Source organism: Bos indicus x Bos taurus, chromosome 25, assembly GCF_003369695.1.
Source record: "Bos indicus x Bos taurus breed Angus x Brahman F1 hybrid chromosome 25, Bos_hybrid_MaternalHap_v2.0, whole genome shotgun sequence".
Taxonomy (NCBI): domain Eukaryota; kingdom Metazoa; phylum Chordata; class Mammalia; order Artiodactyla; family Bovidae; genus Bos; species Bos indicus x Bos taurus.
The window spans coordinates 9,621,505-9,633,997 of NC_040100.1; the positions used below are offsets into that span (position 1 = coordinate 9,621,505).

The 12,493-nt window shown below is 52.7% G+C and overlaps 1 protein-coding gene across 10 annotated transcripts in view; it reads left to right on the forward strand.

Moving 5' to 3' along the window:
* Positions 1 to 12,493, forward strand: part of GTF2IRD1 (GTF2I repeat domain containing 1) — a 118,581-nt gene that overhangs the window by 104,897 nt on the left and 1,191 nt on the right. For 6 of the 10 annotated variants that reach the window (XM_027526525.1, XM_027526528.1, XM_027526526.1 and 3 more), the window contains 4 exons: positions 2,787 to 2,864; positions 5,466 to 5,658; positions 8,606 to 8,643; positions 11,627 to 11,766. In XM_027526525.1, the coding sequence (XP_027382326.1) occupies positions 2,787 to 2,864; positions 5,466 to 5,658; positions 8,606 to 8,643; positions 11,627 to 11,766 (449 nt within the window). The remainder of the gene's footprint in view (positions 1 to 2,786; positions 2,865 to 5,465; positions 5,659 to 8,605; positions 8,644 to 11,626; positions 11,767 to 12,493) is intronic. The other 4 variants (XM_027526530.1, XM_027526529.1, XM_027526532.1 and 1 more) reach the window with 4 other exon arrangements.

Here is a 12,493-nt window from a genome sequence, read left to right on the forward strand (position 1 = left end):
CAAGCCCGATGGGTCACCCCGTGTCCCTCACTGTTGACTGCCTCATCTCGGACTTTTTCTGTACTCTGACGCAAGGTCAGCACTGCATCCCCACGGGACCATGCTTGTGAAATATTTGTCCAAGACAAATATTGTTTCAGGACAGTGAGCAGAAATGCTGAGAGGTGACACAACCCACCCGTGACTGAACCAACACAAGCCTAGGTTTTCGACTCCAAGTTCTTCGCCCTCCCAGAGCCTGGCATTGCCTCTCCCCCAAGGCGAGGGCAGTGTGAGGCTCAGGGCCGCCCTGTGTCTCTCTCCACCCACTGACAGTGGAGTAGCAGGGGTCTGCAGGGGAAGGCGGGGTGGGTGAGTGAGTCCCATGCTCCCAGACACACCCATGTGCCCAGGTGATAGTCACATCCAGCAACCACGAGAACCTGAGCTTGCGGGCTTGTCTTTGAGGTACTGTCGACTTCCTTTTGTTAGTTATTTATGGCTGCGCTGAGCCTTTGTAGCTGCACGCAGGCTTTCTCTAGTTGCAGCCAGCGGGGACGACCTTGCTGCAGTGCCAGGCTTCCCATTGTGGTGGCTTCTCTCGGGCTTCAGTAGTGGTGGCGCACCAGCTTAGCTGCCTTGCAGCACGTGGGATCTTCCCCGACCAGGGATCGAACCTACGTCCCCTCCATTGGCAGTCGGATTCTTAACCACTGGACCACCAGGGAAGTCCGCTGTCTACTTCCTTTTAATCCAGAAGGCTTTGTCATATACCGACTGAGTCCCAGCCCTGCCCTGGGCTTGAGAGGAGACAAAGATGTGGAACTATGAGCTGATAGAACGAGAGATTTAGTGGAAACACCTTAAAGATCAACTCTTCTTTCTAGAGATGGGAAACTGAAAATTCAGGAAACCCAGTGTGCCTGGTAGAGCGAAAGACCCGGACTTCTGGGTCAAATAGGGTATTCCTGGCCCTGCAGGGCTGTGTGACCTTGGGCGGGTTACTTAACCTCTCTCTGAACCTTTGTGGACTGTGGTGAGCAACGGCCACGACCATGTCTGGGAAGGCTGCCGGCGGAGTCTCCAGTGCACATTGGGTGGATCCAGGTTGATCTTTCCCTGGCCTCTGTGGTGCTGCCATGTCCGGGCAGAGTCCCGGAGCCATCCCTGGTGGCAGGGGGAGTAGCTGGATAGAAAGTGTCTTCCACCTGCCCACAGGCTCCAGGTGGCCCCGGGGCCCAGGACTTGTCTTAGTTGTCTGCTGACGTGGGCGGAGGTCAGGTTGATGCTGCCACCTCTGGGGTCCTGAAGACCATGGGGAAGGGCTGTGATGGGGTGTGTGGGAAGGTGGGAGGGCTCCCGGGTGCCGAGTTCGGGGTCTCAGTGTGCCCAGGGGCAACCATCACCCCCCGAGATGGGGACGCAGGAGGAAGATGTTATCTGGGATGCCTGACACTGGCAGTGCCCCCTGGCACCTGGGTGGCTGGTTGGTTGTGCTTGAAGAGAGAGAGATCCCGGAACTCTGAGATTTGGATATCTGGATGCTAGAATTAGGAGCGTGGGCATGAACGGGACCAGACAGGGCTACAGTGGGTGGGTGGAGGGGGAGGGGGTACTGGGAGGGCAGCGGGTGACGCAGGAGGGGTGCCAGGCAGTGTGGGAAGCTCTCTGCCCTGCAGGGCTGGGCGGGCAAGGCCCCTCCCTGGCGGTGGAGCCAGGGGAAGGCTGGGCCTCGTGCCCGGGGTGTGAAGTGCAGGCCGGGGGCAGCAGACAGTCTGAGTGGCACAGAGCCCTGGGCCTCCCAAATGGAACTGAGTTCTGTGAGATTTTTCCAGATTAGAACAGGAGTTGTTTTTCTTTGCCGACCCATTCTGTCTGCTCTGCCCCTCACCTCTCAGGCCCTGGCTCCCTGCCGGCTTCTAGCTCCCTGCCCCCGCCCCCCGAGGCCCAGCCCATGTGGTGAACTGTGCCACGGTGCCCCGGGGCCCTTCCTGGAACGCCCGCTCCTGGGACACATGCCCATGACTGCTCTGCCAGGACCTCCTCTATGCCATCCATGCCCCGCTTCTTCCTGGCCCAGCCCAGGCCTGTCTCTGGGGGCTCCACTGACCCCAGCTGCTCTTCCAGGCCAAGGAGAGGGCTGAGGGAGGGGAGCACAGGGTCCGGGCAGAAGGTGCCCCCTCAAGGGCCCCCCTGGTCACAAGCTTTGGGCTCTGGGTCTGCGAGGCAGCCAGGTGACTTCCTGCAAGCCCAGCTCAGTCAGGCGGCACAAGACCCCCACCTCCCTGCCCCCCCCGACCCACCCCATCCACTTCCCCTGGCCCCACCCTGTGCTTCAGCCCCAGCCAGCACACTGTGACCTTTCACCTTTCGATGCCCGTGCAGGGGGGCTGATCCTACACCTGGGGTGTCTTTCCCCACCCCCACTCCATCCTGCCTTCTCTTGAACATGCCCCCTCTCCCATCTCCTCGGGGGTGTCCCCGGTCACACTTCTGGGTGGGTGCGCGGCCTGGCCGTCACCCCCACTAGGCTGTGAGTCCCTGGGAGGAGGCTTCTGGCCTCCTTCTCCTCGGGGTGCTGCATGCCTGATACGGGGCCTGTGCTGGGGAAGCTGTTCAGAGAATGCAGGATGGGTGGATGGATGTACGGACAGACGGCTGAGGCCAGCAACAGGTTGCAGGGGAGTGGGCGGGCCCTGGAGCGCCTGTGCCAGCCAGTGGTGGTCTGGGCCACCACGTGGGAGAAGGAGCAGGTCCCGGGGCCGAGCCTGTGGGGACCCTCACGCCCCCTTGCCTTCCTCTCATAGACGAAGATGATGCCAACAGGCTCGGGGAGAAGGTGATCCTCCGGGAGCAGGTGAAGGAGCTCTTCAACGAGAAATACGGTCAGTGCATAGTGAGGGAGGGAGGGCAGGGCTGCAGGGCAGCCTTCCTTGGGGTCCCCCTTCTTCTGCAGCCAACCTGGCATCCAGTTGTCCCCAGCTGACCTGTATGCTCCCTGGGGACATAGTTGCACTGTGACTGATGAGAGCTGACTCCTCATTCTGACCCCCCAACCAAGAAAGTGAGGGGGAAAGGAATCAATCAGCGGTGCACACAGCTGGGACAGCGGTCAGCCTTAAGCGCCTCTAGGGCTGGGCTGTGTGGCAGAGGCCGTGGCCCACGGCCGAGTGCCTGTTCATGCAGACGCTTGTCTGCCCAGCACACACTCAGCCCTGAGAATCTAGAGGCAGGAGTCTGATCCCGCCATCAGGGGGGCTCAATGTGGTGAGGGCATTGGCCATGGAATAGATGCAAAGTGCCAAGTCCCCTGCAGAAGGCATCCAGGTGCTAGAGAAGAACCCAGGATGGTACAGTTGATAATACAGCCACCACCAATGGAGCAGTTTCTAGATTACTGAGTGTCAGGCAGCACTAGGTGCTCTGTATACATTTTTTTTTCCCACCACTTTTTTATTTTGCAAAACTGAAACTCATACCCATTAAATAACAGCTCACCGTTTCCCCTCCTACTTTCTGTTTCTCTGAATTTGACTACTCTCATACCTCACATCGGAGAAGGCGATGGCACCCCACTCCAGTACTCTTGCCTGGAAAATCCCAGGGATGGAGGAGCCTGGTGGGCTGCAGTCCATGGGGTCGTGACGAGTCGGACATGACTGAACGACTTCACTTTCACTTTTCACTTTCATTCATTGGAGAAGGAAATGGCAACCCACTCCAGTGTTCTTGCCTGAAGAATCCCAGGGATGGGGGAGCCTGGTGGGCTGCCGTCTGTGGGGTCGCACAGAATCGGACACAACTGAAATGACTTAGCAGCAGCAGCAGCAGCATACCTCACATAAGTGAAAAGATACAGTGTTTGTGGCTCATCCATGTTGCAGCTTGTGTCAGAATTTTCTGGCTCTTGAAGGTTGAATAAGATTCCCTCATATATGCTGTCTATGGGGTCGCACAGAGTCAGACACGACTGAAGCAACTTAGCAGCAGCAGCAGCAGCAGTGTGTGTATTAGGGTTTGTTTGTCCATTCATCCGCCGAAAGACACCTGTTGCTTGCACCTCTTGCCTCTTGGGCAGCTCTGTATGTGTTTTGTTTGTGATGAATTTAGCAGTATTACCTACTTTGTATTGTAGTTGAGAGTTAGAAGACTTTTTTTTTTTAAAGAATTTCAGAGAGGGACAAAGGAAAACAGGAAAGTATAGAAGTGTGATGAGGAGGCAGGGGTAATGGGAGCCTAGCCATGGCTGGATCCGTGAACAAGAAAGCTCCTTGGAAGAAGGGACGTTTGAGCAGGAACTTGCACATCAGGGGGGACAAACAGAGGGACGCTTGCCAGGTGTAGGGAACAGCTCAGTGACTGCGGAGCAGTGAGGAGGCAGGTGGGCCAGGAGTGGGAGGGTGCGGGGGCAGAGGTTCTCGATGAGTGCAGAGAGGGGGGCAGCCCAGGACTTGGGGTTTCGTTTTGACAGTAACAGGAAGCGACTCTGCTGTGTGGTTTGCTGTGGCTTTTTCACTTTTTATTTTGAAATCAGTTTTCAAAGCAGAGAGAATGACTCAGTGACCCACCGTGTAATCCACAGACCTGGCTTCTGTGCTTATATCTTATATCTAAGCCCAGTTCATTGGGCTTCCTGGGTGGTGCTAGTGGTGAAGAACCCACCTGCCAATGTGGGAGACTTAGGTTCAGTCGCTAGGTTGGGAAGATCCCCTGGTGGAGGGCATGGCAATCCACTCCAGTATTCTTGCTTAGAGACTTCTCCATAGAGAATTCTAGTATTCTCCACATAGAATCCCATGAACAGAATTCGATAGGCATGGTTTGATAGCTTTAGTACTTTAGAACAAACCTAAGACATCCCGTCATTTAGTCCATAAATACCTAAGTAAGGACTTTTATTTTTTCCAACACAACAGGAGTAGATTTTATATCTATGGTTTTTTTTGGCCTTGCAGGATGTTAGTTCCCCAACCAGGGATCAAAACCATGCCCCCTGCAGTGGAAGCAAGGAGTCCTAAGCACTGGACCTCCAGGGAATTCCTTGGATTTTTTTTTTTTTTTTTAATTTATTGAAGTATAGTTGATTTACAATGCTGTGTTAATTTCTGCTGTACACGGTGACTCAGTTTTATAAATATATATATATATATTCTTTTTCATATTCTTTTCCATTCTGGTTTATCACAGGATATTAAATACAGTTCCCTGTGCTACACAGTAGGACCTTGGTGTTTATCCATCCTGTACATATAATAGCTTGTACCTGCTAATCCCAGACTCCCAGTCCTTCCCTCCTCATCCCCCACCCCTGGATTTTTAGTTTTGCTAATTGGGTTAAAACAAACAAACCAGCGGTGTGTATTGACTTACAAACTCTCTGGGGTACAGTGGCTACCAGGTGGGCCATGCTAAGTCCCAGCCCTTCCCCAGAGAGCTCGCCTGAGACCGGGGAATCTTTCCTGACCCTGACCCCCTGTGCGCTCTAGGTGAGGCTCTGGGTCTGAACCGGCCCGTGCTGGTCCCTTATAAACTGATCCGGGACAGCCCAGATGCCGTTGAGGTCACGGGCCTGCCTGATGACATCCCTTTCCGGAACCCCAACACATACGACATCCACCGGCTGGAGAAGATCCTGAAGGCCCGCGAGCATGTCCGCATGGTCATCATCAACCAGCTCCAGTGAGTGCCCCCGGCACCTGCCCCAGCGGGTTGGGGGTGCATGGGGGAGAGAGGGTGCTGTCTGGATCTGGGAGGGGAACCCCCAGAGCTTTCCCAGCCAGGAGTCCAAAACAGAAATAGCGAGAAAAGGAGAGAGAGGAAACTCTCACTTGCACAGAATCCGGTAGACAGCCTAGCTGTCTTTCATCTTTTTTTTTTTTTTTTTTGATGTGGACCATTTTAAAAGTCTTTATTGAATTTGTTACAGTATTGCTTCTGTTTTATGTTTTGGTTTTTTGGCCTCGAGGTGTTTGGGATCTTAACTCCCCTGACAAGGGCTTGAACCCACGCCTGTTGCACTGGAAGGCCACATGCTAACCACTAGACTGCCAGGGAAGTCCCAGCAGTCTCCTCTTAAAAGATGAAGAAACAGATATCCAGAGTGAGAAAGGGACAGTGTAAGTCACAGTGGGTTAGCTGGGCTCCAGACCTACCCATCTCAGTCTGTGCAGGCTGCTGTAACAGAGCACCACGCACCAGGCAGCTTAAGCAACAGAACTTCATTTCTCACTGTCATGGAGGCTGAGAAGCGCAAGATCAACATGTCAGCAGATGTGGGCCCTGGTGAGGCTCTTCCAGGTTCACAGTGAGCGTCTTCTCACTATGTCCTCACAGGGTGGAAGGGATGAGGGAGCAATCTGGAACCTCTTATATAAAGGCACTAATCCTATTCATGAGGGCTCCACCCTCCATATCTAATCACTTCTCAAAGGTGCCACCAACAAATACCATCACACTGGGGATTAGGTTTTTTTTCAACATGTGAATTCTTCAGGGATACAAGCACTTAGGCTATAGTGCCAGATGTCCTGATTCTAACCCCTTTCAACTGAAACACATGGCCTCAGCATTCATAGGTATTTATTTTTTCAATGTTAATTAAATTTGATGTTTTTTTTTACTATACCACTCATTTTTACCTGTTTTACTATATTTAGAAAATAACAGTAATTCAGTACCCCCAACCCTAGAAATAGCCTCTGTCTGTATTTTACTGTATATCCCTATATACTTTTTAAAATAAATAGTTTATTTGATTATTTTTCGGATTTAAAAAAAATACACAAACCTGGAAAATACAAAAAGGTGGAAGGAAGGAAGATAACCCATAACCCTCCTATTTAGAGTTAACACTGGTGGTGCCTTTCTTTGACTTTCTCTTCTACCCACATTTTCTTTCCAATTTTACACTCCATGTCTTTGAGGGTTTTTTAAGTTTTTATGTATTTATTCACTCATTCATTTATTTTGGCTATGCTGGGTCTTCATTGCAGCTCCCAGGCTCAGTAGCTGAAGTCCTTGTACAAAGTTTCAGCATATGAGATCTAGTTCCCCGACCAGGGATCAAACCCACACTGCCTGCAGTGGAAGCGCAGAGTCTCAACCTTCCTGGCGGTTCAGTGATTAGGATTCAGCGTTTTCACTGCGGTGGCCTGGGTTTGATCCCTGGTCAGGGAGCTAAGATTCCATAAGCCACACGTATTGTGGCTTTTTTATTTAAAAAATACAACTTTTTTTTGGAGGGGAGCAGCCAAAACTTATTTTTTAATAAAATAATATAAAGTAAAATAATTGTGTCCAAAAAATTATATCATTCAATTGATCTGAGTTGTCCAGCTACAGAAATAGCAGTGTGCCAGAGGATTGTTTGGACTCGTGATACTTTAAAGATGCAATAAAATATCTATAGATCTGGGGGGAGAAATCACATTATGCAGTGAAAGTGAAAGTCGCTCAGTCATGTCTGACTTTTTGTGACCCCATGGACTATATAGTCCATGGAATTCTCTAGGCCAGAATACTGGAGTGGGTAGCCTTCCCCTTCTCCAGGCGATCTTCCCAACCCAGGGATGGAACCGAGGTCTCCCGCATGGCAGGCAGATTCTCTACCAGCTAAGCCACCAGGGAAGCCCCACATTATTCAGCGGGGCCTCAGATGAAAAGTAGAGGTTTCCCTCTCTTCCCATGTATGTTCACCCCTTGAAGTAATTTCTGGCAAATAGGAGAAAATGCACACCCACCCCCAATAGGTGTACCTCCCAGAGAGAAGACATTCTGGGCTTTTCCTTCCATGTTTCCACTTTTCTTTTTTCTTTTAATACCCATTATATATATATATATATATATATATATTAGGTTACATCTAATTTGGGGGGTTCTTATAATAATGCTGCAAGTAAAATAATCATTAAAATAAAAAGTAAAAGACATATTAGGGCTTCCGTGGTGACTCAGTGGTAAAGAAACCGCCTGCTAATGCAGGAGACAAGAGTTCGATCCCTGATCCAGGAAGATCCCACATGTCGCGTGGCAACTAAGCCCATGTGCCACAACTGCTAAGCTTGTGCTCTAGAGCCTGGGAGCCACAAGCACTGAAGCCCGTGTGCCCTAGAGCCTATGCTTTGAAACAAGAGAAGCCACCACAGTGAGAAGCCCTGGAACTGCAGCTAGAGGGTAGCCCCCACGTGCCGCAACTAGAGAGAGCAACGAAGACCCGGCACAGCCAAAACTAAATAAATAAAAATAAACATTAAAAGAAAAAAAAAAGAATCCAGGTTCCTTTTTAGAATATATATATATTTAAAAAATAGTGCTATCTCGTATATCCACTTACATAAATGTAGGCACACACTTCAGATCACTTGGTCAGACGACACCCTCGCTTTCTAGAGGAAACCAGTCCGAGGGGTGACCTACCTGGCTGGGCACTGACAGTGCCAGGCTTGCCATCACCCCGCCTGCTCCGGGCAGGGACACTGACTGCTTTCATCCGGGTCTTTCCTGGCTAATGTTCCAGCATTGGTGGCAGCTTCTTCATCTTACAATGTCGCCCACATTCAGGGAGCAGGTGAGGAGGGGGAGGGGAAACTTGGTGTTCTGACTGCCACCTCATTTCTCTCTTTTTCAGACCTTTTGCAGAAATATGTAATGACGCCAAGGTGCCAGGTAAGTCAGAGGCTGAAGAGGCCACCCTTCTGCTTCTCGGGGACCAGACACAGCTGAGCCAGGGGGCACGAGATAGAGGAAAGTGTAGTCGTCCTGCCTGGAACTTCCCCAGGGAGCCTGAGACCTTCTGCAAGGCCAGTATCCCCAGAAGGCCCCAGGAAGCCTGCAGATGCCCTTCAGAGAGGCCCTGCCATGGAGAGCTGAGCCTGGCAGATCAGCTAGAGAGAAGGAGGGACAGGCAGGAGCCAGCAGGAGGGGGCGTCAGGTAGGATGGGGAAGTCACCTGAGGTGGGGAGAGGGGGTGACCTATGCCCTGCAGGGGTGAGGCATGTGGGCGCTGCCCAAGACTGGCTGGGCCCCTGGACTCTGCCTGCATTTTCAGGGCAACACCTGCAGTAGACCCTAGTCTTCTAGAACCTTTCGGGGTCCTGGAACCTGGGAAACTCTCGGATTCTGATCAAGCAGGTGTGTCACAGGACTCGAGAGGCTGGAGCCCCAGGGATTGGGAGGTGCACCTCTGGTTAAGAAACACTGATTTACAGGGAATTCCCCAGCAGTCCAGTGGTTAGGACTTTGCACTCTCACTACTGAGGGTCCAGGTTCAATCCCTGGTTGGGGAACTAAGATCTCCCAGGCCGCTTGCCACGGCCAAACAACAACAACAACACTGATCTAGTCCCACCTCTCATGGTACAGTTGGGAAACTGAGGCCCGGGGGGGGGGGGGTGGCGGGGGGGAAGGGACTTAGCAAGGCCACACAGTGAGCTGGCGGCCTCCTCGAGCCTGGTGTGCTGACCATCCATCTGAACCACAGGCCACGATGGACTGTAGGCCCCAACATGGCTGTTCAGTGGGGACAGTGACAGGATTCAATGAGGCTACCCCACCCCAGCCTGAGACGTAAGGTCCTAACTCCAAATGGTCAGGGTTCCCCTGGAATGCCACAGCCTTCTAGCATGTGCTGATGCCAAGGGCATGGCATGGGATAGGGAGGTGACTAGGTTTGGGAGCTGCTCCCAAGTCAGAGGCAAACATGCAGAAGGCCCCATGGAGGCCTCCGGGAGGAGAGTTTGAGACAAATTATCAGAGACTTACAGGCTTCCCTGGTGGCTCAGACAGGAAAAAAAATCCGCCTGCCGATGCAGGAGACCTGGGTTCAATCCCTGGGCCTGGAAGATCCCCTGGAGAAGGGAATGGCTACCCACTCCAGTATTCTTGCCTGGAGAATCCCCATGGACGGAGAAGCCTGGTAGGCTGCAGTCAATGGGATCGCAAAGAATCAGACATGACTGAGCAGCAACTAACACTTTCATTTTATCAGAGACATATCCACCACCCCCCACCATGGCCACCTTTAGGGTCTTACAGTGACCCCCACAGTGGCCACTGCCCGGGGTGAGCACTTCTGAGTTGTCTGCACATGGAGCCTCCTGCAAAAATCCCTCCTCCCTGGCTCATAGCCTGGGTTCCTTCTGCCTCCACAGTCTTCTATTTCCCGGGATCTCCACTCATACTGCATCCAGACCCCAGCCTCTGGCTTTGCTTCACCAGCTAGATAGTTGCCCTCCCAGGCCCAGCACGCCCTTATCTGTGTCATTAAGACCTTTCCGTGGGCTGTGTCAATAAGCTGTATCCCCTCAGTCAAGCCCAAATCTCCACTTACGCAGCACACAGCTGCAAATATTTGAGGGGAGCCACACCGTGAAGGGAGATCTTAGTTCCCTGACCAGGGGTGGAACTTGTAGCTCCTGTAGTGGAAGCGTGGAGTCCTGACACTGGACCACCAGGGAGGTTCCCAATACACAGCTGCAAATCTTAATTTTTAAAAATTTTTGGCTGCACTAGGCCTTCATTGCTATGGGCGGGCTTTCCCTAGTTGTGGCGAGCAGGGGCTCCGCTTGGTTGCGGTGCGAGGGCTCCTCATCACGGTGGCTTCTTTTGTTGGGGAGCACAGGCTCTAGGGCGTTCGGGCTTCAGTAGTTGGATACACGGGCTTCGTTGCCCCTCAGCATGTGGAATCTTCCCGGACCAGGGATCGAACCCGTGTCCCCTGCATTGTCAGGTGGATTCTTAACCCCTGGCCCATCAGGGAAGTCCCCCACACATAACTGCAAATCTTTTTGCTAAGTCTTTCATAATCACATGAACTGGATTCAGTAACAGCGCAACCCTTGCTGGTCCTGCTCTGCGCTGGGCTTAGTACTGGGTTCCTTCATACTGTTAGTCTCCTTTGAGTCTTATATCATACAGCTTCCAAACCCTTTTGGCTCAGAGAGGTTCATCATTTTCCCAGGGTCACACATCTAGTAAGTGGCAGCTGTGGAGTTTGAACTTTGGGCTTCTGGCTCTAAACCAGGCTTTCTCTCCACTGGGACACTGCCTGTCCACCAATGCCTGTGACCTGTCGTTTGTCACAGCATTGTCAGATCTGGGTCATCACACGTCGGCGGTAACAGTAGCAACCATACTGATAGCAGTTCTTAGTTGCTGAGTATTTACTGGGGACCAGGTACATTATCTCGTGAGACGCTCCCAGCAAACCTGCAGAATCTCACTCACATTCTACCTGTGACAAAACTGAAGGTACAAGGCCATTAAGTGACTCTCCCTGAGACCCAAGGCTGTATGGCTCTGAGTCTGGGAGTTCTTCGGAGCCTGGGACTTTGGACTCTACCTGGTCCGGGAAGGGTATAAGGAAACCCTGGGCCTGAGCTGAGCCTGCTGGGGAAGCCTCACTGGAGGAGGAGGCCATAGTGTCAGCAAAGCAGACAGTGAGCGGGAGGAGGAGGGTGGGCAAGTCGGGTGTGGGGGCTGCTCAGGGAAGGCGGCTGCGGAGATGGGCCTCAGCCACTGGGGGATCAGGAGCCTTGAGTTTTGAGCAGAGGACTTCAAACCGGCGAATAAGGCCTTTTCCAAGGAAGGGTCAGGAAGCCAAGACACAGTGGCCCTGGCACCCGGCATCAGCAACCCTTTCTCCCACCAGCCAAAGACAGCAGCATTCCCAAGCGCAAGAGAAAGCGGGTCTCCGAAGGGAACTCCGTCTCCTCCTCCTCCTCCTCGTCTTCCTCTTCCTCCTCCTCTAACCCGGAGTCGTTAGCATCCACCAACCAGATCTCGCTCGTGGTAAAGTTGCGCAGAACAGGACCTGACCGCTCTTCCCTCTGGCTTTCAGCCGGCACTCGGGCAGGGTCGTCTACGCTGGGGTGTGGGTCCAGGGTGCGGGGAGACGCCAGGTGCTGAGCAGGGTCTGCAGACTCTCCTGCCTGCCCCACCCATGAGCTAGTCCACCTCTCCTCTCATCAGGTGCTCACAGGCACCTGGGGGAAGGAATTCACAGGCCCACTATGCAGATGGGCAAGCTGAGGCCTCAGAGTGGGAAGGGACTTGACACCTCCTCCCACTCGATAGGACCTTGAGCAGACTCCCGGGTTCCCAGGACAGTTGGATGCTAGACTAATCTCTGTGCTCACATCACATGCTGTGAGCCACAGGGCTGTGAGGCATGGGTGTTACCCACAGTACTTAGATGAGGAAAACCTGGGACAGAAGCACATTAACTCTGCAGCCTCACGCTGGTCAGTGGTGGATGGACACCCCACCTCCAGATCACCACCTGCTCTGTCACATGGCTCCTCTCGAGAGGAGAGCCTCATTAAAGGCACAATTCAAGGGTTCTTTCTGATTTCAATGGGGAGAATATCGGAAGCCAGTTGAAAACTTTAGGGTTTGTTTATGCTCGGACCCCTTCCTGAAAAGCACAGAAGTTCAGGCTTTGCCTCTGTCCCTGCCAGGGTGCTCACAGAGGGTCCCTCAACCCTCCCGCCACCCAGAGAGACAGGAAGGCTTGCTC